Source organism: Fistularia commersonii, chromosome 27 (assembly GCF_037954325.1).
Source record: "Fistularia commersonii isolate RoL2024-O1a breed Wild chromosome 27, RoL_Fcom_v1.0, whole genome shotgun sequence".
Lineage (NCBI taxonomy): Eukaryota > Metazoa > Chordata > Actinopteri > Syngnathiformes > Fistulariidae > Fistularia > Fistularia commersonii.
Genome location: NC_141310.1, coordinates 12,715,144 through 12,737,500, shown reverse-complemented (window position 1 = coordinate 12,737,500; position 22,357 = coordinate 12,715,144). Strand labels below are relative to the sequence as shown.

Here is a 22,357-nt window from a genome sequence, read left to right as displayed (position 1 = left end):
TATGTAGGGGGAGACAAAGGGAATTTTAGTCAAATTATTCAAATTAATAAGAATAAAGTGCAAAAACAAGGCGCTGATCTTTCCTGAGCTGTGATTTACCTTCAAAAAATCAAATATAAAATATATGCAAACAGTATACATATATATATATATACATATATATATATATATATATGTATGAATGGACGTTTTCAGAATATGTTACATAACATAATATTACATAATAATCATCATAATTTTAGTAAAATGACTTACTAATAATATCTTTATGGGGGGGGGGGGACAAAGGGAATTTTATTCAAATTATTCCTTATTTGATGTGGATAAATAAATTAAAGTGCAAAAACAAGATGCTAATCTTTCCTGAGCTGTGATTTATTTTTTGTAAAAAAGTTTAAAATGAAAATGGTCGTTTTCAGAATATGTTACGTGAGATAATAATACATAATCATATTTTTTGTAAAATAACTTAATAAAAACATCTCTACAGCGGGGACACAAAGGGAATCTTAGCCGAATTATTCCTAATATAGTAAAATGAATGAAAGTGCAAAAACAAGGGTGATTTACCTTTAGAAAAGCGCTCAAACTAGCCTCACGCTAAAAACAATAGCATCGCCACAGAGAGGGGCGAAACATCTGAACGCGACGAAACGCCGTACCCGCTGCCATGGCAACCGTGATGAAGACGGAGCGGCGGCGGAGTAGCATTAGGAATGGGACAGAAATAAAAAAAAAAAAAAAAGAAGAGTCGGTGAAAGGAAACGGAAAGCGGAGCGCCGACCTCGTCCTCGCCCTCCCTGAGCAAGGCAACCTTGCGCCGGGGTCACATTCCTCGGCGAGAGCCGGGTCAAAACCCGAGAGGGGGTGAGTTCAGGGTCGCCATGCCTACAGGAAGCCGCGTCCTACACACCCAACCCCACGTGGCTTATTACATAGTTATTACATACTTATTACATAGTTATTACATAGTTAGTACATAGTTAGTACACAGATATTACATAGATGCGCTGTGGGTTTGCAGTAAAAGTTGGCTTGTAACCAGCTGGAATGTCTGATCTCTATTTCCGTCTGCTGTACACCGGGCACGCACACACACACACACACACACACACATCTTCCAGGAAGCTTTTTTCAAAGAAAAAGAAAAAAGGGAAATAGATCGCACACTGCGAAGAGCCACATCCACGCTGAGTAAAACCAAGCGCGAGTTCGTTTCCGGCCTCCGGGCGCCTCTTCCCTCCCTTGTCCCGATGTTTTTCCTTATATTTAGCGATTCTCACTCGCAGATTTGATTGTTTGGACGCTGAGAAAAAAGCTTTATCACCAGGTTATAACGGTAAATCCTGCGATTTGCATTCCACTTCCTGTTTTGCGGGCCAGAGGGTGAGGATTTAGCAGAACCGGGTTTAGCGAGACAGTTAAAGGAGAACCAAAGAGAATGGTTAAAATATTTCTTTTGACAAAAGCGGAAGTGAGAAATAAAGCTTCCTTAATTCCCCTGCAGCTGTGATTTTTAGATCTATTTTCATTTACATTATTTCATTTATTTTCCATTCGCAAAGGTGGGCAAAAGTAAACACCCTGAGATCTTTGACGCTTTGACAATTGAAATATCCCAAGTGTAATTTTGAAGTTTGAGGACATTTCTAAATAATATTAAAAATAATAACAATAAAGATTTAATTCCCCCCAAATACATTAAAAAAAGGATAATAATTGTATTAATTGTTTAACAAATACATTTGCCGAAAATTAAATATGTTTAAATGCTATACAACAATATAATTGAAACTGATTGAGTGAGAATAAAGTCATGATATTTACTATAATTATAAAACAACATAATTTCTATAATTTATGAAATAACATAATAACAACATCTCTAGAGGGGGAGACAAATCTTATTCTAATTATTCCTTATTTAATGTGGATAAATAAATGAAACACTAGGGGCTGATCCTTTTGAGCTATCATTTATTTTTAAAAAAAGTTGAAAAATTGATGTTTTCAGAATACGTAACATAACATCATATTACAGAATAATATTCATAATTTTTGTAAAATTACTTCATAATAAAGTCTCTACAAGGCTACACAAAGGGAATTTTATTCAAATTATTCCTTATTTAATGTGGATGATTAAATTAAAGTGCAAAAACAAGATGCTGATTTTTCCTGAGCTGTGTTTTACTTTAAAAAAATGTTTTAAATAACATGTTTTCAGAATATAGTGTTATTACACAGTAATAACATTTAAATATCTCAAGGCTAACTTTGAAATTTTAAGACGTTTCTAAATAACCATAAAAAAGATGACTTAATTCCCCCCTCCAAATAAATTAAAGTTTAATCATTTTAATAATTGTTTGATAAATTAACATAAAATTAAATCATTGAAATTCTGTACATCATTATAATCAATACTGATTGTGTGAGAATAAAGTGATAATCATTATAATTTATAAAATAATAATACATCCCTGGGGAGGGAGACAAATTTGAGTCAAATTATTCCTTATTTAATTCCATATTTAACATGGAAAAATGAATGAACATGCATCTGAATTTTCTCCTTTTTCTTTTCTTTTCACTTTACTTTAAAATTTTTTATAAAAAATAGTTGATGTTTTTCAGAATACCCTAGTGTTATTACACAGTAATAACACAGTAATAACACAGTGCCGTCCAATGTGGTGTAATAACACTATAATTCACTACCGCAGACAATATGATTCAAGTATAAATGTAAGGAGGAGGCGAAATGTAAATAAAAATAAAGTAAGGCTGTAATGCAAGAACATCTTCAGGAGTTCTTCACGAGGAGGAGGGGATGCCTGGGATGTTTCTAGAAGATGTTATCAGAAGGTTTGTCCGGCTGGAGAGCGAGGCGGTGAAGGGCAAGATAAAACCCAGACAAAGATCGAGAGATATGCAGACACAGGAGGAAGCGTGGAGAGGTTCAGGAGAAGCTGGAGGAGAACCCCAGCAGGCTCGGGAAGAACATGGAAACTCCGCACAGGGAGAATGCTGAAGATCCTGAAGCTTCTCGCTGCAGGACTGGAGATCTCAGCACTCATTTTGGACCCTGGAAGACCTGGAAGAGGGAACCCAGGCAGGAGAACCCAGAGGAACTCCAGATGAGAGCCTGAAACCTGAGGTCTGAGCAGCAAGAGCTCCAAGGGTTGATGAGGACCTTTGGGAAGAACAAGGAGAAGAACCCAGGAAGGAGAACCTGGAGAACCCACACAGCAAGAACCCAGAGGAACACTAGGCTTAGAACTTAGAACCTTCTTACTCTTTGGCCAAGGTCTAAGCTAACAGGACTAAGCTAACTGGTCTAAGCTAACTGGTCAAAACCAACTGATCTAAGCTAAGGTCTAGCTAGCTGTTCTAAGCTAACTGGTCTAAACTAAGGTCTAAGCTGACTGGTCTACACTGAGGTCTAAACCAACTGATCTAAGCTACGGTCTCAGCTAACTGGTCTAAGCTACAGTCTAAGCTAAGGTCTCAGCTAACAGGTCTAAGATAACTGGTCATAACTAAGGTCTAAACTAAGGGCTAAGCTAAATGGTCTAAGCGACTGTCTAAGCTAACTAGTCTAAGCTAAGGTCTGAGATAAGTGGTCTAAGCTAAGGTATAAACCAACTGATCTAAGCTAAGGTCTAAGCTAACTGGTCTAAACTAAGGGCTAAGTTAACAAGTCTAAGCTAACTTGTCCAAGCTAAGGTCTAAACTCAGGGCTAAGCTAACTGGTCTAAGCTAACTGCCCTAAGCTACAGTCTAAGCACTGGCTTTGGCCTGTGGGAGGAAGAACCCAGGGAGAACCTGAAGAGACCCTGACTGGAGGATGTGAGGAGAACCCAGGCAGGAGAACCAAGGTAGGAGAACCCAGGCAGGAGAACCCAGAAGAACACTGCATTAAAACCTGAACCTTATTACTGACCAGCAAGAACTTTAAGATTAAAACCTGAACCTTATTACTGACCAGCAAGAACTTTAAGATCTCCTTAAGAGAAACACCAAAGTAGAACTCGAAACCTTCTCGCTGATGGGCGAGAACTCCAAGCACCGATTTTGGACCGTTGGAGAAAGATGGAGAACCTGGAGAGAACATGAACCGAAGAACACGGAGCGCCGATACCAGACAACCCAGAACCTGGAGGAACCTCCTGGATTTACAACCCGTCCGTGGGATTCTGAGGAACGTCTCTCCTCTCCCTGGAAGGAGGAGGAGGTTCTACTTCAGAAGTAAAATAAAAAGAGAAACTCCAGCGTCAGAAGCTCGGATCAAACACACCATCATTTATACATCTGATCCCACGTGCACGGCCACCTCAGCCTCAGACGGAAAACAAGGAACGAGATGAGAACTTTCCGGATTTCAAAGAGATCCGCCGCGTTTCAAGATTATTATCATTATCATAGAGAATATATTAAAATTCACATGCTGGTTCGGAAAATGTCATTTAAAAACAAACAAAAAAAAACAAAAAACAGGAAAAAAAAAAGTCAAAATATTTTCAAAACATTTCAATATAATTTTCAAAATATATTATCTCAAGGCAGAAGGATGAAATGTATATTAATGTATATTAGAAATATTTCTAATAATCATTATTATCATTAGCGCTATGAAGGTTCTAAGTCATCCAGGTCATGGTGAATTCTCACTAGAAAAAATATAAATGTTGTTTATTTATTTATTTTATCATAAATAAGAAAAAAAAAAACAATACCCCCCCTCAAAAAAAGAAATTAAATAATAATTTACTAATCATCTAAATTCTGTGAAAAAAAATTGCAGTATGATGTAATTATTCAAAAATAAATTAATCATGTCTTGAGAGGGGGGGGCTGACAAAGGAGTAACCTGTCCAATTATTCTTTTATTATTCTTTTACTTTTATATTTATTTTACCATAAATAAGACAAAAAGGCAATATTCCCCTCAAATAAATAAATTAAATAATAACTTACGAATCATCTAAATCCTGTGAAACCATTTTTGCAGTATGATGTAATTATTCAAAAATAAATTAATCATGGGGGGGCTGACAAAGGATTAAGCAGTCAAATTATTCTTAATTTAACATGAGTAAATTCATGAAAAGTGCAAAAAAAAAAAGAAAAAAAAAAAAACATTGTTCACAAATTGAAATTTACTCCGATTACAAAAAAATTATTGCTAAAAAAAAAATAATTAAAAATGAGGATGCTTTTCAGAATAAAAGAAGCAGAGCGTCGGGGGTTTATTTCTCTCCCGCCCGCCTTTGACAAAAAAAAAAAAAAAAATTAAAAAAACACGGCGTGGCACAGTTGTCCACAAGTGTGTGTGTGTGTGCGCGCATGTGTGTGTGTGTCGGGCCGCCATGTGCATGACTACTGCCATTATAATTCCGGGCAGGTGATCAGACTTGACCCCCACCAACTATGTCTGGCCCGCCAGCCAACATCGTGTGCCAAGTATCTGGTGTTGCCCGACTCCCCACTGGCTGGTTAATGAAGGGCTGCGAGGGGGGAGGACAGCGGAGGGATGGAGGAAGGAGGGAGGAGGGATGGAGGAAGGAGGGAGGAAGGGAAGGAGGGAGGAGGGAAGAGGGGGTCACCCTGCCGCCTGAATTGCAGGCCTGTATCGGGCCAGCTGTTGATTTACAGCTCCTTCGCCACCACAACAAACAGAGGCCACACAAAGGCCAGCAGAGCAGAGCGGACCAGTGACACACACACACACACACACACACACAGAAAAAAAAAAAAAACAACAAAAAAAAAAAAAAAGCCTGCCGATCCATTTCTCCACTGTCGCTACGGAAACAGAGCTGTCTCTATTGGGCTTGGTTTTGACTGCATTCTTCTCCGCCCTCCTCCTCCTCCTCCCTGCGTTCCACCCTCTCGTTTCTTCTTCTTCTCCTCCATCCTCCCTCACGCCGTCTGGCTCACGCCTTACTTCCTGTCCCGTCCTCCTCCTCCTCCTCCTCCTCTTCTTCTTCGTCACCTGCTCCCAAAGGGCCCAGCTGTCGGGGCCCGGTGGAGGAGGACCTGAAGGGTTCTTCATCACGGGGTGCCACCGTGCTCTTCTTCAAAAAATATCTGAATTCAAGGAGCTGTAGATCTGTACGGTGAACCATCAAAGGGTCTCCCTGGAAGTTTAGGATAATCCAGAAAAGATGGGGATTCTCCTGAGATGAAAAAAAAATCAGGATCCCCTAAAAGTTCTGGATCCTCCTGAAAAGATCAGGATCCTACTGAAAATTCTTCATCCCCCTCAAAAGAGCTAGAGCCTACTGAAAATTTGAGAATCTCCTGAAAAGACAGTATCCTCCTGGGAGATCAGGATCCTCCTGATAAAGATCGGGATCCTATTGAGAGATCCGGAACTTCTTGAAATTTTGGGAACCTCCTGAAAAGAGCGGGATCCTACTGAAAGTTCTGGATCCTACTGAAAAAGGTCGGGATCCTTCTGGGAAATCAGGATCCTCCTGAAAAGACCAAGATCCGACTAAAAGTTCTGGATCCTCCTGAAAAGAGCTATAACCTACTGAAAATTTGAGAATCTCCTGAAAAGATCAGTATTCTCCTGGGAGATCAGGATCCTCCTGATAAAGATCGGGATCCTATTGAGAGATCCGGAACCTCTTGAAATTTTGGGAACCTCCTGAAAAGATCAGGCTCCTCCTGAAAAGATCGGGATCCGACTAAAAGTTCGGGATCCTCCTGGAAAGAGGTAGATCCTACTGAAAATTCGGGAATCTCCTGAAAAGACAGTATCCTCCAAGGAGATCAGGATCCTCCTGATAAAGATTGGGATCGAGTGATCCAAATCTCTGTGAAATTTTGGGAACCTCCTGAAAAGATCGGGATCCTACTGAAAATTCCAGAATTTCCTGAAGAGATCGGGATCCTCCTGAAAGTTCTTGTTCCTCCTGCAAAGATCAGGACCCTACTGAGAGATCAAGGATCCTCCTGAAAGTTCTGGATGCTCCTGAAAAAGATCGGATCCTACTGAGAAATCAGCATCCCACTGAGATGAGGATCCTCCAGTGAGAGCAGGATCCTCCTCGAAGATCAGGATCTTCCAGTAAGATCATGATGCTCCTAGAGCAGGATCCTCCTGAAAGTTTGGGAATCTCCTGAGATATCGGGATCCTGCTGGGAGATCTGGATCTTACTTAAAGATCGAGATCCTCCTGAAAAGATCGGATTACTACCGAAAGTTTTGGATCCTCCTGAAAAGAGCTAGATCCTACTGAAAATTCACAAATCTCCTTAGAAGATCTGTATCATCCTGGGAGATCAGGATCCTCCTGAAAGTTCTGAATCCTCCTGAAAAGATCAGGATCCTATTGAGAGATCCCCAGCCTCTTAAAAATTCAGGAATCTCCTGAAAAGATCAGGAGCCTCCCGAAAGTTCTGAATTCTCACGACAAGATAGGAATCCTAATTGAAGATCAGGATTCTCCAGAAAAGATCGGGATCCTGCTGAAAATATGCTAATCTCCTGAAAAGATCGGTAACCTCCTGAGCGATCGGGATCCTCCTGAAAGTCCTGAATACTCCTGAAAAGATCAGAATCCTATTGACAGATCTGGAACCTCTTGAAAGTTTGTGAATCTCCTGAAGAGATCGGGATCCTCCCAGGAGCTCGGGATCCTACTTGAAGATCAAGATCCTACCGAGAAGTCTGGATCCTCCGGGGAGATGAAGCTCCTCCTGGAAGATCTCCCTGCTGTAAACACAACCCGAGTACCTGCTCGGAGACTCGCGTCCAAACTTCTAATGACCCAAATCGGACGTCAAACATTCTCACAGAGAACCCACCACACACACACACACACACACACACACACACACACACACACACACACACACACACACACTCGTGCACGCTGCTCTGCATGCGGAGGGCGGCCCGGCCTGGACCAACACAGGCTTCCATTGAGGAAGGGCTCTGTGCAAATGTTAGCCGTGCCAGGACAGAAATTACAACTGCCCTGCAAAGTCACTCTTATCTGTCACACCGAGTGTGTGTGTGTGTGTGTGTGTGTGTGTGTACAGGACGTCAACAGCTGGAGGCTCCAATGCCGAATATAGGCCGAGGAGACGCGCCCGTCTGGGATGACCCGCAGGGGCCAAGAGGTCGCTCCGCAGGCCGACCGGGTCCAGAGGGTCTACGTTTAGCGTGAGCGATTTGGAAAAAAATGTCGGAAATCGTGCAGAAACTAAAAGCCGATCGATCAGAATCGATCAGAATCGATCAGAATCGATCAGCGACCAAACATCCACCCTGCGTCTCCGGCCATGGCGGGAGCAGAAAAGTGTCTTCCTCTGTGCACATGCTTTGAAAGGAGAACTTCCAAACATCAACATGAGAGGAGTAAAGTGACTAGAAATGTTGAAATCGGTGTCTTACGATACAGTGTGACACGCACACGCACACACGCACGGGAAGGGTCACCCACCGAAGTATTCCTTCTTCATGTGCATCTCCAGCTCCTTCTCCAGCTCCAGGGTGAGCGCCTCCAGCCGCCGCTCCGCCTGGCTGGGCCCGCTGTCCCGGCTGGGGGTCGCCTGGTAGGGCAGCTTGAACCTCTGCGGCCCGGGAGGGGCCGCCTTGGACGGGACGCCGAAGCCGAAAGCCGCCGGCGGCTGCTGGAGCTGCTGGTGGTGCTGCGGCGGCGGGGACCCCGCGGTCATCTCCGCCGCCGGCTCCGGGGGCCCCTGCAGGTGGAGGCGGCCGTGCACGCCGTTGGCGTCCGCGAAGTCCTGCTGCTGCTGCTGCTGCTGCTGCTGCTGCAGGAGCAGCAGCGCGTCGTCGTGCACGGAGCCCAGCACGGAGGAGCGCGGCGACGGCAGCTGCAGCTCCGGGTAGGCGCTCATCGAGCCGCGGGAGCTGCGGGAGCTGCGGGAGCTGTGGCTGGAGATGCTGGAGCGCGGGCTGGCCACGCAGGCGGGGCCCCCGCCGTGGGCCCCCGCGGACGCCTGGCCGCAGATGCTGGAGCGCGGGCTGGCCAGGGGTCCGGCGCCGGCGTCCGGGTCGTGGCCCGCCGGCGGCCCGTACCGGGAGTCGGAGTAGCTGGACCGCGGGCTGGCGGTGAAGGAGTACTGGCTGGCCGTGCTGGAGCGCGGGCTGGCGTGCCGCTGGTCGTAGCCCATGCTGATGCCGCTGGTGCGGTTGCTGCTCGGCTTGCTCCCGCAGCAGCAGTCGCAGCCGTGCACGCTCGCCCGCGGGCTGGAGTGCTTGCTGGTGTCGCTGGCCGTGCTCGCGTAGCTGGACCTGGGGCTGAGCACGCCGGAGCCCTCGCAGTGCAGCAGGCTGCAGCGCGGACTGGCGTGGCGCTCCTGACCGCCCGCCACAACCACCACCGCCGCCGCCGGGCTGCAGCGCGGGCTGGCCGCCGACGCGCACACGCTGTTGCACCTGTTGCCCGCCGCCGACGCCGACGTCGACGTCTGCTTGCCCAGCGGCACGCCGTCGAAAGCCGAGCCGGTGCTGTAGCGGTGCGCCTCCAGCGAGAAGCGCCGGTGGCGCTCGGAGGCGCCGGTGTAGCACGGCAGCGCCACCTCGGAGCGGGCGCAGCCGCCGTCCTCGTCCCGCCGCGGGGCGCAGAAGTCCACCGGCACCGGCCAGCTGCAGGTGACCGGGCGCACCGGAGCCGCCGTGTACACCTTGTTCCCCGGGGTGAAGTTCTCCAGCGTGTGCGGCGCGGCGGTGCCGTCGGCCGGGTCGAGCAGCAGCAGCGGCGGCGGCGGCGGCGGTAGTTGCGGGTCCCTCCGCGGGGCGAACAAGCCTTCGTACAGCGAGAGCTCGTCCATCATCGCGGCCGCCCGGAGCCCCGCGTCCTCCGGGTAGCGCTGCGGCTCCATGTCGGCCGGAGGAGGCGGAGGACGAGTCGCTCCGCGGAGCGCGGGTCGCATTTCACATGAACGGGGGGGGTGGAAGGGAGAGAGAGAGAGAGAGAGAGAGAGATGGAGGGAGGGAGAAGGAGGGAGAGGGAGAACCGTCGCCCCCGGTTCCCCTCACACGGTCCGGCGACGTGCGCAGGAGAAACGGCGCGGCATCGTCCGCCTCCCGCGCCGTCATCCGGGGGTGGAGGCGGTGCTGCGGGAGGGGTGGAGGTGGAGGAAACACGCACGAACTCTCTCACGCACTTTCCGCCGCAAATGCTCGTCAACTTGTTTTTTTTTTTTTTTTTTTTTTTTTGGTTAAGTTGAAAGGTCCTTACAGTCAATGGCGCGCCGCGCGGAGGAATTTCCACCCGCACACTCGCTCACTCCTCCGGAAAAAAAATTCACGTCCCCTTCCGCGCACCCTTAACAACAACAACAAAAAAAAAAGTGCGACGACTACGACGTGAACGTATTCCTCTGTGTGTGTGTGTGTGTTTGTGTGTGTGTGTGCGTGTGCACGGCGTGGCGGGGGTTCGGGAAAGCGTGGATCCGCGGACTTGTTCGCGTCAAAGGAATGCGAGGATGGAGACGGGCTGCGCTGCGCCCCTCTGGAATGTGGTTAATGCTGCGGAGAAACAATGATTGCGACCAACTCAGCGAGGGGCTGCAGGGAGGAGGAGGAGGAGGAGGAGGAGGAGGGGTGTCCACTCCGGTCGGGAATTCAACTCCGCACCTGGCAACCCCCTCCACCCCCTCCGCACGTCACTTTTACACCAGGTGAAAGGAATATCAAAAAAAAAAAAAACACACTTTATAAACCAATCTGCCTGACTTGTCTCGTTCGGGGCATAGTGAACCCATGTGCTCCAATTACCCCCCCCCCCCCCCCCCACTGCAAGGTGCAGGGATTTCCACTAATATGATGGTCTGAAAGCAGGTGGCTATTTGAGAGAGGGGAAAAAAAACATAATTCATGGTGAGGTAAGGGAATGTGTTTTTATTGCTGGTTTAAAAAGAAAAAAAAAAAATTGGACCCTGTAATGTTAAGGTGGCGCCAAGGGGAGTCCGAAAAAGGATACCCTCCTCTGCGCGCGGTGGTTTTCTGAGGTACGAAATGGTATTTTCACATATGATGGTATTAAAGTTAAAAAACACGAAGGGGAAATGAATAAAACGTGTTTATTCGAGGCACTTTGCGTGTCTGAGACGACTCCGAATGCCGAGCTGCGACCGGCGGTTCCTCAGCTGCCCACCACCGGGAGGAAAGACAGCGCCGCGGCCACGGAGGCGGCGAGCAGCAGCGCGAGCAGCGTCCGTCGGCGGAGGTCGGAGGCGGCCGCTTTCCTCCCGTGACCTCTGCTCCTGAACCACTGCACCACTTCATCCAGGTTGCGCTCCAGCGGGACGTAGCCCAGCTCCTCCTGGGCTTTCCGCATGCTGAAGTAGTGCGTCACGCCGGTTTTGTAGACCTCGGTGCGAGTCAGGAGGGGCTGGAAGTTATAGATCGGGCCGACCAGGTGGTGGAGCATCTCCGTGAGGAAGGCGAAGAAGTAGATGACGGAGACGGGCAGGCGCAGCTTGGGGAAAGGGTAGCCCAAACCCTCCACCAGGGGCCTGAAGAACTCGAAGTTGTTGACCGGGCGGCCGTCGGAGATGAAGTAGGCCTGGCCGGCGGAGCGTCGCCGCTTCGCCGCCGTCAGAGCGTCCGCCGCCAGCTCGTGCGCCGACACCAGGTTGTCCACGTGGACGAACTCCACCAGGCTTCCGGCGTCGCCGTAGACGAACCTGAAGATGCCCTTCTCGATGTAGCCCACGATCCTCGGCAGGTGCCGCCGCTCTCCGGGCCCGTAGATTCCCGCCGGCCGCAGGGCGCAGGTCCTCAGCCGCCCCGAGCCGCCCTTCAGCGCCGAGCCGTCGGCCGCCAAAACGGCCATCTCGGCTAGAGACTTGGTGCGGGAGTAGTGATCCGGTTGGAGGTGGAGGGGCAGGTAAGGGAGGCTCTCGTCGCCGTTCTCGATCACCTGCCCGCCGAACACCACGTTGAAGGTGCTGGTGTAGACCAGCCTGGGGACGCCGCGCTCCACGCAGGCCCGCAACACGTTCTCGGTGCCTTCCACATTCACCGCCTCGATCAGACGCCGGTTCAGCTGCTCCCTGCCGGACATGCCGTACGAGGCGACGTGGAAAACACAGTCCACGCCGGACACCGCCTCCTCCACGTGCGCGTAGTTACGGATGTCTCCTTGCACGAACGTCATGTCCTCAGGCACGTCCTGATGCGGAGGGAAGGTGTCGAACAGAATGATTTTGGCGCCTTTTCTGTGCAACGAGCACGCCAGGCTGCAAGGGGGGGGAGGAGAGAAACTGTAGTCGATGGGAGGGAAACTTACATGAAATCAATGCATCTCATAAAAACAACGGGAAAGATGTGAATTTTTGTAATAACTTCAAGTGAAAAAGACTAAAACAGTCCCAACGAGTTAAAACCATGTTGAGAGAAGTCAGTGAATCACTATCACTTTTTTAATCTGTCTTTTTCTGGCACTACTTTAAAAACATGAAAGAAGAGTACTATTTGTCTGCAAAGTGAAATATTGCATGTTAATTTAAATGCACAAGTTGCACTAGTAAGTATATGCATAAATATACAAAAAAAACATAATGGACATGGTAGTGAGGAGAACAATAAAAGTAGAAATAATGCCATCCTCACAAAAAACCTAAACTTATGGAGTTTGATATTTAATATATATATAGTCATATCATTCACATGTACAGCAGACGGAAATTAAAAGGAGAAATCTGTCATAAAAGTTAGAAACATATTTTTCGAATTAAAATCGTAAATTAAAAAATACTGATAAGGGTGGGTGATTTGAAAACTTTTGAATTTTTAACATATTTCAGTAACTTTAGGTTCTAGACCAACTGGTAATGTGGCGCCATCTTGTGGTGAAATGTGGGTATTACGACTTACGTCACATTTTCGGTTATCACTGCCTACATACCTTTTCATGGTAGATATATACATTTTTTAAACATTCTATTGAAGTTGAGTGCATTGTTTATTGTTTGGTGATATTATTTTCTGTTTGATAAAAGAAAGTCCCGATATTGAAAAAAAACTTACCGAAAACCAAAGTATCCGCAGCCGCCAGTTATTAAGAACGTATCGGTGCTAACGGGTTCCATCGCCGGATAGGGAGACTCTGCAGATTATTCAGAAAAAAAATAGAGAGGAATTTAAATTAAAAAAAAAAAAATCCCTTATTTTCTACAGTGTAAAAATAGAGAATATATAACGACAGATACGTGCTACATCTAGTTCCTTGACCCTCCGCTATGACGTCATGATGTCTCGGAGTTTCTCTGTTAGCGCGTTAGCTTACGTTGCGTGAGGTGCTATTCACAAAGCCCAGCTGCGCACAGATGCGAGCAAGTGAGGCACCGCGCAAACGTACCCGCCAACGTACAGTCATTACGGCGTACGAATTACCTTCAGTGCACGTATGGCGGCGTGTACGAACGTCCGAACGATATCCCGGTGAGGGAACGAGTGCGATGCCCGCTCCTGGTCGCCCGTTAAACGGACGTTTAACCCCACCGTTACGGCGCCGAGGCTTTACGTAAGAACACGTAGCAGTTTACGTAAAGCGTCCCGGCGCCGTCAAGTCCACGAACAGAGACAAGAGCGTTACCGGAAAATGAAGGAACGTGACTTTCATAATAAAACTTGTATCGCTTGGTTTATTTTACATTTTATAATGTATGTTTTCATTTAGGACGAGGCGAAACAATTTAACTTTACATAGTTGTGTTTTCAGTTTTACACAAACACAATCCAATTACCCTGCACTCGTTCGGCAGCCTCTTAACGTCAAGTGATAATGAGAAAATCCGTACTATTGACTTTTAAATCGACTCGCAAATCAAACTTCCTAGCTAGAAATTCTATTTAAGTAATACATGGAACACGCATGTATACATTTAATTTGAATTACCCCCCTTCCAAGGGAAACTTTTCTAACTACTAAAATTGGTTTTATTTTGAAAGGCACCGGATGTTGAATTCACCGGCGTGTTATCTTTTTCATGGTCATCGTTTGAAAAAAAATAAACAACTTCCGGTACAAGATATGTAAAGTTTAATAAACAAAGTTAATCGGTCGTGATAACCACCGAAATACTTAATCGGTATCACATAAAATTATGATATTATCGAGTATCTTTTTTTAATGATTTAAACGGTCAAACTGACTCAAAATAGTTCCAGGCATTTGCGTCAGAATGACCGCATCACTTCTGGGATATGAATGACTGTATCCTTCCGACGTATCCTAGGGACTATTTCGCACTGGCTTATGGGATTGTAGTTTTTTTCCGATTTTACGCAAACTTTCTTCATCCTATGCCCCTTTTGACGCTTTGATCCCTGTTTTTTTCCTCTGCAGAATATTACATTTCGCAGCAACGAATCATCTACCGGCCAATAGTCCAAGTTTTAGACTTGAAATTGTTTTTATGCGTCTCTTTTACAACCGGAAATCGTGGCGAAAATGAAGGCGAATTGTACTTCCGTAATCAGAGCTTTTAAAAAACTGGGCGTTCGCTTTGTTAAACTTTTACATTGAAGAAAACTTGTTTGGTGTCGTATTGCAGCTGCAAACAGTCGCTTCCACCGCTGTCTGCAGGTAAGACGCTGCTCCATTTCACCGATAACTCAAGTCGGGATTTAATGAACTTAACCTCGACTTGCAGCGTCAACGCATGTTATGCAAGCGACAAATTTAGAAAACACACACACACACACACACACACACACACACACACACACTATATATATATATATATATGCATTTACATATATGTATCCAAGACGTGTTTTGCAGAGTGATTACCATTTATTAAAGATTGATTTCATAGCGGAGGTTATTCTCTTTTTTTTTTTTAATTCTTCCAGTTTTAGACACATTCAATTTAATCTAATTAATTATTAATCTATATTTAATTACATTTTAATTCACATTGTAATCAATTCAACAAGTATTGGTAAGTACCGTTCTGTTTTTTTTTTTCGCACATAATCAATCATTATAATCAAGCTTTCTGTTTCTGCTTAAATGATTAGTTTAGATAAAGACCAACTCAAGAGCAGCAGTTGCATAAGGGTGTAGAACAATACTCACCGTCCTTGTAATACTTTGAAGACATAAATTGCAAACACCCACTGAAGTGATGTTTACACCGATGCAAAAAAAAAAAGTGTCATTATTTTTATTTTGTTTATTGGAAAACAGGTCCAAAGCGGTTAACTTGTGGAAAATTTATCGAATATTCACAATTGCATCCAGTTTTCCTCCAAAAACTGAAAATTCTTGGACCGAGAACAGCTGACAGGATGAGAGCCAGCAAAGTCACGAGCCGCTGCAGGAAACAAGCAGCACCCATGTATAAGAATTACAAGAAAGGAATAAAACACAACAGAATATTGTTTAGAATAGAAATCAAAGTGTGGCGTTATTGTGTTCTGAGACTGCTGCATATGATTACACGGTTTTAATCTCCCCTACAACCGCCCCGGTTGCCTTTATTACGTATCGGTAATCTTTAAGTCCACCTTTTATATCGTTCTATTTTGCAAGCAAGATGAATCTGGACGAGTACTTCCAAAGGATCGGCCTCCGGGGTCCCTTCGACACGCCGGATCTGGCCACGCTGAAGCTGATCCACAGACAGCACGTCATGACGGTCCCGTTCGAAAACCTCAGCGTGCACTGCGGAGAGAAGAACGTCATGGACCTGCGGGTGGTTTTCGACAAGATCGTCAGGGCCGGCCGCGGCGGCTGGTGCCTGGAGAACAACTTCCTGTTCGGCTGGGTGCTCGGAGAAATGGGCTACGACAAGACCCTGCTGGGCTCCAGGGTTTTCAACACAAAGCTGGATGATTTCGGGGCCTTGGATTCCCATCTTATCCACAAGGTCGTGATAGACGGCGAGGCTTATATCGTGGACGTGAGCTTCGGCGTGTCTTCGCAAGTGTGGGAGCCGCTGGAGCTGGTGTCCGGAAAGGACCAGCCCCAGGCGGCGGGCGTCTTCCGTCTGATGGACAAAGGGGACGTATGGGTGCTGGAGAAGACCGGGAGGAAGCCGCACGTTCTCAACCCAGACTTTGCCAAATCTACTTTGGTGAACCGGAAGCTAACAAAGCAGATCTACTGCTTCACCTTGGAGCCGCGAGACCCCGGCGACTTCACGGAGGCGAACCGCAAGCTTCAGACGGATCCCGACGTGCTGTTCACCAACAAGTCGATTTGCTCTCTGCAAACGGCGGGTGGGTTCCGAGCTCTCATCGGCTGGACGTACAGCGAGGTCACGTACAAGCCGGAGGAAGGGGTCGATGTCTTGCACATGAGGGACATCGGAGAAGATGAGGTGGAGTCAGTTCTGAGGGATAAGTTCAACATCACCCTCCAAAACAAGTTGAAACCTGTCAACAAAACCTTAGACTTCACTATCTGATCTAAAAAAAAAAAAAAAAGCTTTATATTTTTTCCTCTATATTCTACATATGTATCAGGCATTATATCAACAGTATGGATTTTTACGTACATTTATACATACTATATAACCTGATTAAGAAGTGTATATATATATATATTGATAACATGTTAAAATCAATATTTTGACAAATATGGTGAAACGAGAGAGGAGATAACACAGGTTGAGGGGTGCATTCATTCATATTATTCATTTCAAATTTGCTGTAACACATGTAAGATGTCATTTTCTTTGAATGAGCACCTTTTGAAAAGCCTCTTCAAATGAGGGGACGTTGTTATGATTTAAGTAAGGTACCTGCACATGGCAAAAGGCTAATAATATTCACCCCTCTCACACGTACACGCAAGCCAAAGAGTTAATCTGAAGGTGCCAAAACGTGCAATAAGGACACTGAAATGGCTTAGATTTATTGAATGTATAGACAGTTCAGTTGAAAAACCTATGAATGTATATGAAATGTGCAATTAAAATTGAAATTTCCCCACTGTGGGATGATTAAAGGTTTATTCTATTGGATTCTATGGTACAATTCAGTCTGGAGTATTATTACATTCAAATAATACATCTGCTTTCATTCTTCGAAGTGTATTTTGTCTAAAATTCAATAGAAAAATGATATAAATATGAATATTTAGATGTTAATGTATGCAAATACATGCCTTATTTTTGTAATTATACTCGCCACCATAAATGAATTGATTGCTCTCCGGCATCGTCCTCTCGCCCAGGCTCCTGTGATTGGATAAGAGCGTAGAAGGCGGGACCTCCGCCCAGAAAATCCACCAATCATTCCGGACGTGAGCGCCCGAGAGGATGCCGATTGGTCTAGGCGGCACGTCGCTCAACCTTAGAGGAAGCGGCGGCACAACCCCCTGAACAGGCTGCCGCAGGGAACAGATCCAGACATGAATTCTCTGGAACAGGCCGAAGGTACGCGGAAAGCCACTTAAATGACATCTCTTTTGTGAAATAGCCGTTAAGTCGGTGTCCGGTCATACCCGACTCGAGCAACCGTTTTCCAAAAAAGACCATGTTCATGCTTGTTTTCACGCTAAATGCAACGTTAATGTTAGCCGGCATGCCGCACACGGCATTTAGCATGTAACGTTAGCATCGTTTATACGCCGTTCATATGCCTGTGTATACGTTCATATTCTAATTAGTAAACACGCAAATATTTGTTAATTTATCGATTTCCTGTTCTCTGCCAAGTCTCGATACGTTATTATGAAGTGTTGTCAGTTGTCAGTGACACATTTAGCCGCCTTCTTTGGGAATCGATCCCCAAACTCAAGTTAGTAAACACTTTTGTTTACACATTTAGATGAGCTACTTTGCTAGTCAGTGATAGCATCTGTCCATCCAAGCTAGGCTAAGCTGCAGCAGAAAGCCTCGAATTTGAACCATAACTTGTGTGTTGATCTGTTGCCAGACCTGAAGGCCTTTGAGAGACGACTCACAGAGTATGTATCCTGTTTACAGCCTGCTACTGGAAGGTGGAGAAGTAAGTTGTCAAACTTTCCCCCCCATGAGTTTATTCAAGTCAGTGCAGCGAAAGATGCTGATGTTATTTGCTGGAATGTGGATTGTCAGTAATGCATGACTTCTTTTTGTCCGTGCACGGGTTGAAACATGAAACCACGGCGATGAAGAACAGGAGCAGAGCATCATCTGGCTTGGGCAGAAGTAATTCGATTTGTCCCAACAACAATCTCTCTCTTGTTTAGAAGACATCTTCTTGCACACGCACGTTAAATGCGCTATAAATCCAGTGTTTTCCTCCGTGTGCTACTTTTGGCCTCAAAGTACCTCTTGATTTAACACATTTTTTCTTTGAATCATTTTATGAATTAGACTTTGATGAAACAACGACAGTTATTTTTCAGACTTTCTGATCAGACTCCTCTATCTAACCGTTGCAGTCGCGTAAAGATAACCTCGTTACAGGTGTGGGTGCAGACTTTTTTTTTTTTTTTCTTACAGATGTCTAAACCTTAACTCATGACCATTTCTCCTTTCAGTGATTTTGATAGTGGTCTCTGTTTGCACGGCGACTGGGGCCTGGAACTGGTTGATCGACCCCGACACGCAGAAGGTCAGCATTCATGCAGGCGTCCAGTAGGCTGTCACCGTCGGAGTTAATAAGTTATACCTTTTATTGTCCCAACCCCCCTTTGCGAAAGGACTTTGGCGGTCCAGAGCTAAAGTGTCTTTGACCGCCTCGCATATGTTGATGCACCGTCCGCAATTGTAAATACTTTATTGGTGTCTAGGCCGACAGTGAACGTCAGCCTCACTTTCATTTGCTGCTAAACTCTTTAATGAATGGCCAAAATGGTCAAATTAGCCCCGGTCATTTCAAACCGCTCAGTGTTTTCACATGCTGAGAAAATGACCGCTAACGACGATTGACATGCTGCGCTGCTCTTGCTTTGCAGGTCTCTTTCTTTTCGTCGCTATGGAACCATCCCTTCTTCACCATCAGCTGCATCACTCTCATAGCCCTGTTCTTCGCTGGGATTCACAAACGGGTGGTGGCGCCGTCCATGTATCCTTTTGTTTATCGTCGTGGATGCTAGGCTCTCTGAAAAGTCGGGGGATTATTGATGACACTTAGCTGACTGGCTAAATTCATTTAGCCTGTCAGCCAGCCCAAAGAAATGAAGAGGTTGTGTGTGTGTGTGTGTTAGATGTAGCAGCTGAGGCGTTGCCGCTCTGCTGTTTTGTTAACATAATAGCACTGTAAACCCTCAAAAGGATGCGGTTCGATATATTTAAAACAAGACTCGCCTTCAAGTTGTCAATCATTCCTTGTCGCCTGTTGGAACATTATTTTTTTTTCCTCCGATTTTTGAGCTGTTAAAGCACTTCTATTGTAAAGATAAGATGAACTATTGACTCCCATAGGGGAAATTCTTTTGTCACAGCAGCGTAACCGTTATAATGTTAAAATAAATTTTGAATGTAAATATAAATAGATAGCCAGAAGACAGGAGATAGCAACACAAAAACAATCCATGAATAAATAGACGGTAGATAAGTTGCCAACAGCAACAACAACAACAACAACAACAACATCATCAGTTGTGAGTGTGAAAAATTCACAACTAGAACTAAAGAACATTACAAGTTGTCAGAGTTGTTAGTGCTAAATGTGCGAGTGGTGACGGTACTCGACCCGTAGTAGATGCGTTACTACATAAAGGCGGTCTGTGCTCCGTAAACTCACATTTCCAGTTCTGTTCACTTCTTTGACCCGAGCCCCTCAGAATCGCCGCCCGCTGCCGGACAGTTTTAGCAGAATACAACATGTCATGTGATGATGTAAGTTAAAAAAAAAAAAAAAAAGGGAAATAATTATATTTGCTGAGCAATTTGCCTTTGTGTAACGTGTCCACACACTCATCACGTTTGTGTCTGTCCCCAGACGGGGAAGCTGATTCTCAAACCCCGGCCGAACATCCAATAACCATCGGCCTGAGTTTGACGGCGGGGCGGCGCAGTCCGCCGGAGGTCACTCAGGGTCACGACGCACACTTGGGTGGTCCGAGTGGACGGACGGACGGACGGAAGGACGGGGCCGGGGACAGATTCCCTCATTCTCGACGGAAAAGGGACGAGAGAGATGAATTTAAACGGCCTTCTTTTTAAAAAAAAAAAACAAAACAAACAGTGTTGCTGTGTGGACGTCACTGCCGAAGCTGCTGGGCGACTCGCACGGATCTATTTATCTCCTCCCGTGTGGGATCAGATGTTTATTTCTGTCTCTGATGTTAATCATGTATTTTATCTAAATGTGTCTATTTTAAAAAAAAAAAAAAAAAAAAAAAAACTATTTACCTAATAAATATACTGAATGTCTGGAGCATATTTTATTTTGTTTTAAATCAAATTTTAAAAATTCACCAGAATGAATCGCAAATGTATTTTTCCAACATTTGCAAGTGGTGATTTTTTTTTTTTTAGCTCTTAATCTTTTTTTTTTTTTTTTTTTTTTTCTTTACAAGACGAAGGAAAGCAGATTCAACAAGCATTGGATGATTTTATCGTTTTTTGAATTAACAAATATACATATACACAACAAATCTGTTCAGCCAGGGGAAACACAAAACATCATCAATCAAAAAGCAATATAAAGAGTAGAACAAAAAAACACTCACTTGTGCACACAGATATCAAATAATTGTTCCCAAAATAAAGTTTGTTCTTACTGCTTTGGTGTTCTGAAGTCCATTTATAGTGATGCTGTATTGATCCAATTCCTGTAGAAAGACCGTAAAGTTTGGTTTGTTGTTATCCCATTTCCTTTTATGAATGACATTTTCACAGAAGTCATCTATATCAATTTTAAATCTTTCCATTTTTTTTTATTTTTTTTTTTTTTGCTGGGTATAGTTTGTGTGTAATTTTGTAAGATACTTTTTCTGATTTACTGCTTAGATTGATTTATTGAAAAATCAGCCCTATTTTATTCCAATTTAATCAGAATCAGAAGAACTTTTAGTTTTCCCCGAGGACCAATTGGGGGGCACATGGGGTAACAGCATCAAAATTGTGAGCATCAAGAATAAAATAAAATAAAATAAAATAAAATAACAAACAAAAATAAATACATTAAATATATAAATATAAATATAAATATATATATATATATATGAAGACCATTATATAATATATAATAAGAATATTTTATATATAACATGATATACTACAATATTTATTTTATATATGTATGTATATATAAATAAATGACTATACAAAATCATAGAAAATTGCTCGCTCTGCATTTTTATACATATCTGCATATATAAATGCAGAGTGAGCAATACAATTTTGCACAATTTTGTGCAAATATAATAATTTTGCACAATTTTGTGCAAATATAAATGTGTGTGAGTGTATGGTGTGGTAATGATGGGTTTGCAGGGTTGATGAGAATTGCATTAAATCATTATATCGAGAATAACAAAAAAATATAGCTGTAGGAACAGTTTTACCCACCAAAAGAGTCCTAATATATTTATTTGAACATTTGTCCTTTGTAATATCAACTCTTCCCAGAAAAACCAGATTTAGATTTTTTTTTCTATTTTTATTGAACATATATAGTCTAAACAGATAAACAAATGAACAAATAAACATGGCTAAATAGAATCGAATATCAATGACATTAACAAGCATGAGGAAACATAAGGACATTCGTTTTGCATAAGAGTCGATAAGATTAAAAGCCTGTGAGAAATGATAATAAATTGAAATAATAAAATGAATAATAATAAAAAATAAATTGAAACATAGCAAGGGGAATATAATATGTATTTAACTCTGTGTCTCGAAAGGAATATCTGTTATAAAACTGTACATAAGAATAAGAATAAGAATAAGAATAAGAATAGAATTCTTATAACTTTATCTCAAATTTATTTATTTTTTATTTAATTTCAATTTATTTCAATTTTAATTCAAATGTTTGTACTTGTTAAGACATTAAAACACTTGATAGCCTTAACCTTGACACTTTATATTTTATTGTATTTCTTATTCTCCCTCCTTCCTACTATTATATATTATTGTTATGTTTTACTTGAAACTCTGGCATAACAATTTCCTTTGGAATAAATAAAGTTGTTCTTATCTTATCTTATCTTATCTTATCTTATCTTATCTTATCTTATCTTATCTTATCTTATCTTATTATCCCTAAGGAAATTGTTGGAATTTGTTGGAATATTTTTTTGGTTTGGGGGTTTTTCCATGCATTTTCAGATTTTTTTTTTTTCAATTTAATTCAAAATCTTTTATAAAGAGCATAAAATTGGTGTCACATTTTTGCATTCGGTTTTCAGACCTAAAATAACATCGAACTGTCGTTAGGAGTTTTACGACAGTTGCTCTGCTTTCCGTT

The 22,357-nt window shown here is 43.9% G+C and overlaps 4 protein-coding genes across 5 annotated transcripts in view; 2 read left to right on the top strand and 2 right to left on the bottom strand.

Moving 5' to 3' along the window:
• Positions 1-10,050, bottom strand: part of wtip (WT1 interacting protein) — a 28,539-nt gene extending 18,489 nt beyond the window's left edge. Inside the window, exon 1 of the mRNA XM_086174935.1 lies at positions 8,463-10,050. Coding sequence (XP_086031061.1) covers positions 8,463-9,918 — 1,456 coding nt within the window. The 5' untranslated portion in view covers positions 9,919-10,050. The remainder of the gene's footprint in view (positions 1-8,462) is intronic.
• A 1,005-nt stretch (positions 10,051-11,055) lies between these two features.
• On the bottom strand, positions 11,056-13,551 carry sdr42e1 (short chain dehydrogenase/reductase family 42E, member 1). Its single transcript, XM_086174708.1, has 3 exons — positions 13,388-13,551; positions 13,022-13,100; positions 11,056-12,231 (listed from the first exon to the last, which is right to left on the bottom strand). Exons 2-3 carry the CDS (start codon positions 13,081-13,083, stop codon positions 11,133-11,135), a joined length of 1,161 nt encoding a protein of 386 aa, XP_086030834.1. The 5' UTR covers positions 13,084-13,100; positions 13,388-13,551; the 3' UTR covers positions 11,056-11,132.
• A 761-nt stretch (positions 13,552-14,312) lies between these two features.
• Positions 14,313-16,443, top strand: LOC147218061 (arylamine N-acetyltransferase, pineal gland isozyme NAT-10-like). 2 transcript variants are annotated; one of them, XM_086174934.1, is made up of 2 exons: positions 14,313-14,582; positions 15,538-16,443. In XM_086174934.1, the coding sequence occupies exon 2, from the start codon at positions 15,538-15,540 to the stop codon at positions 16,408-16,410; it is 873 nt and encodes a 290-aa protein (XP_086031060.1). In that variant the 5' UTR covers positions 14,313-14,582; the 3' UTR covers positions 16,411-16,443. The 2 variants fall into 2 exon arrangements, with proteins under 2 accessions (XP_086031060.1, XP_086031058.1); XM_086174932.1 differs by having other exon boundaries at positions 15,534-16,443.
• Positions 16,444-17,250: 807 nt separating this feature from the next.
• Positions 17,251-20,665, top strand: cnep1r1 (CTD nuclear envelope phosphatase 1 regulatory subunit 1). The gene is made up of 6 exons (XM_086174931.1): positions 17,251-17,382; positions 17,885-17,956; positions 18,474-18,547; positions 18,891-19,000; positions 19,722-19,776; positions 19,880-20,665. The coding sequence occupies exons 1-6, from the start codon at positions 17,358-17,360 to the stop codon at positions 19,919-19,921; spliced, it is 378 nt and encodes a 125-aa protein (XP_086031057.1). The 5' UTR covers positions 17,251-17,357; the 3' UTR covers positions 19,922-20,665.
• The last annotated feature ends 1,692 nt before the right edge of the window (positions 20,666-22,357 follow it).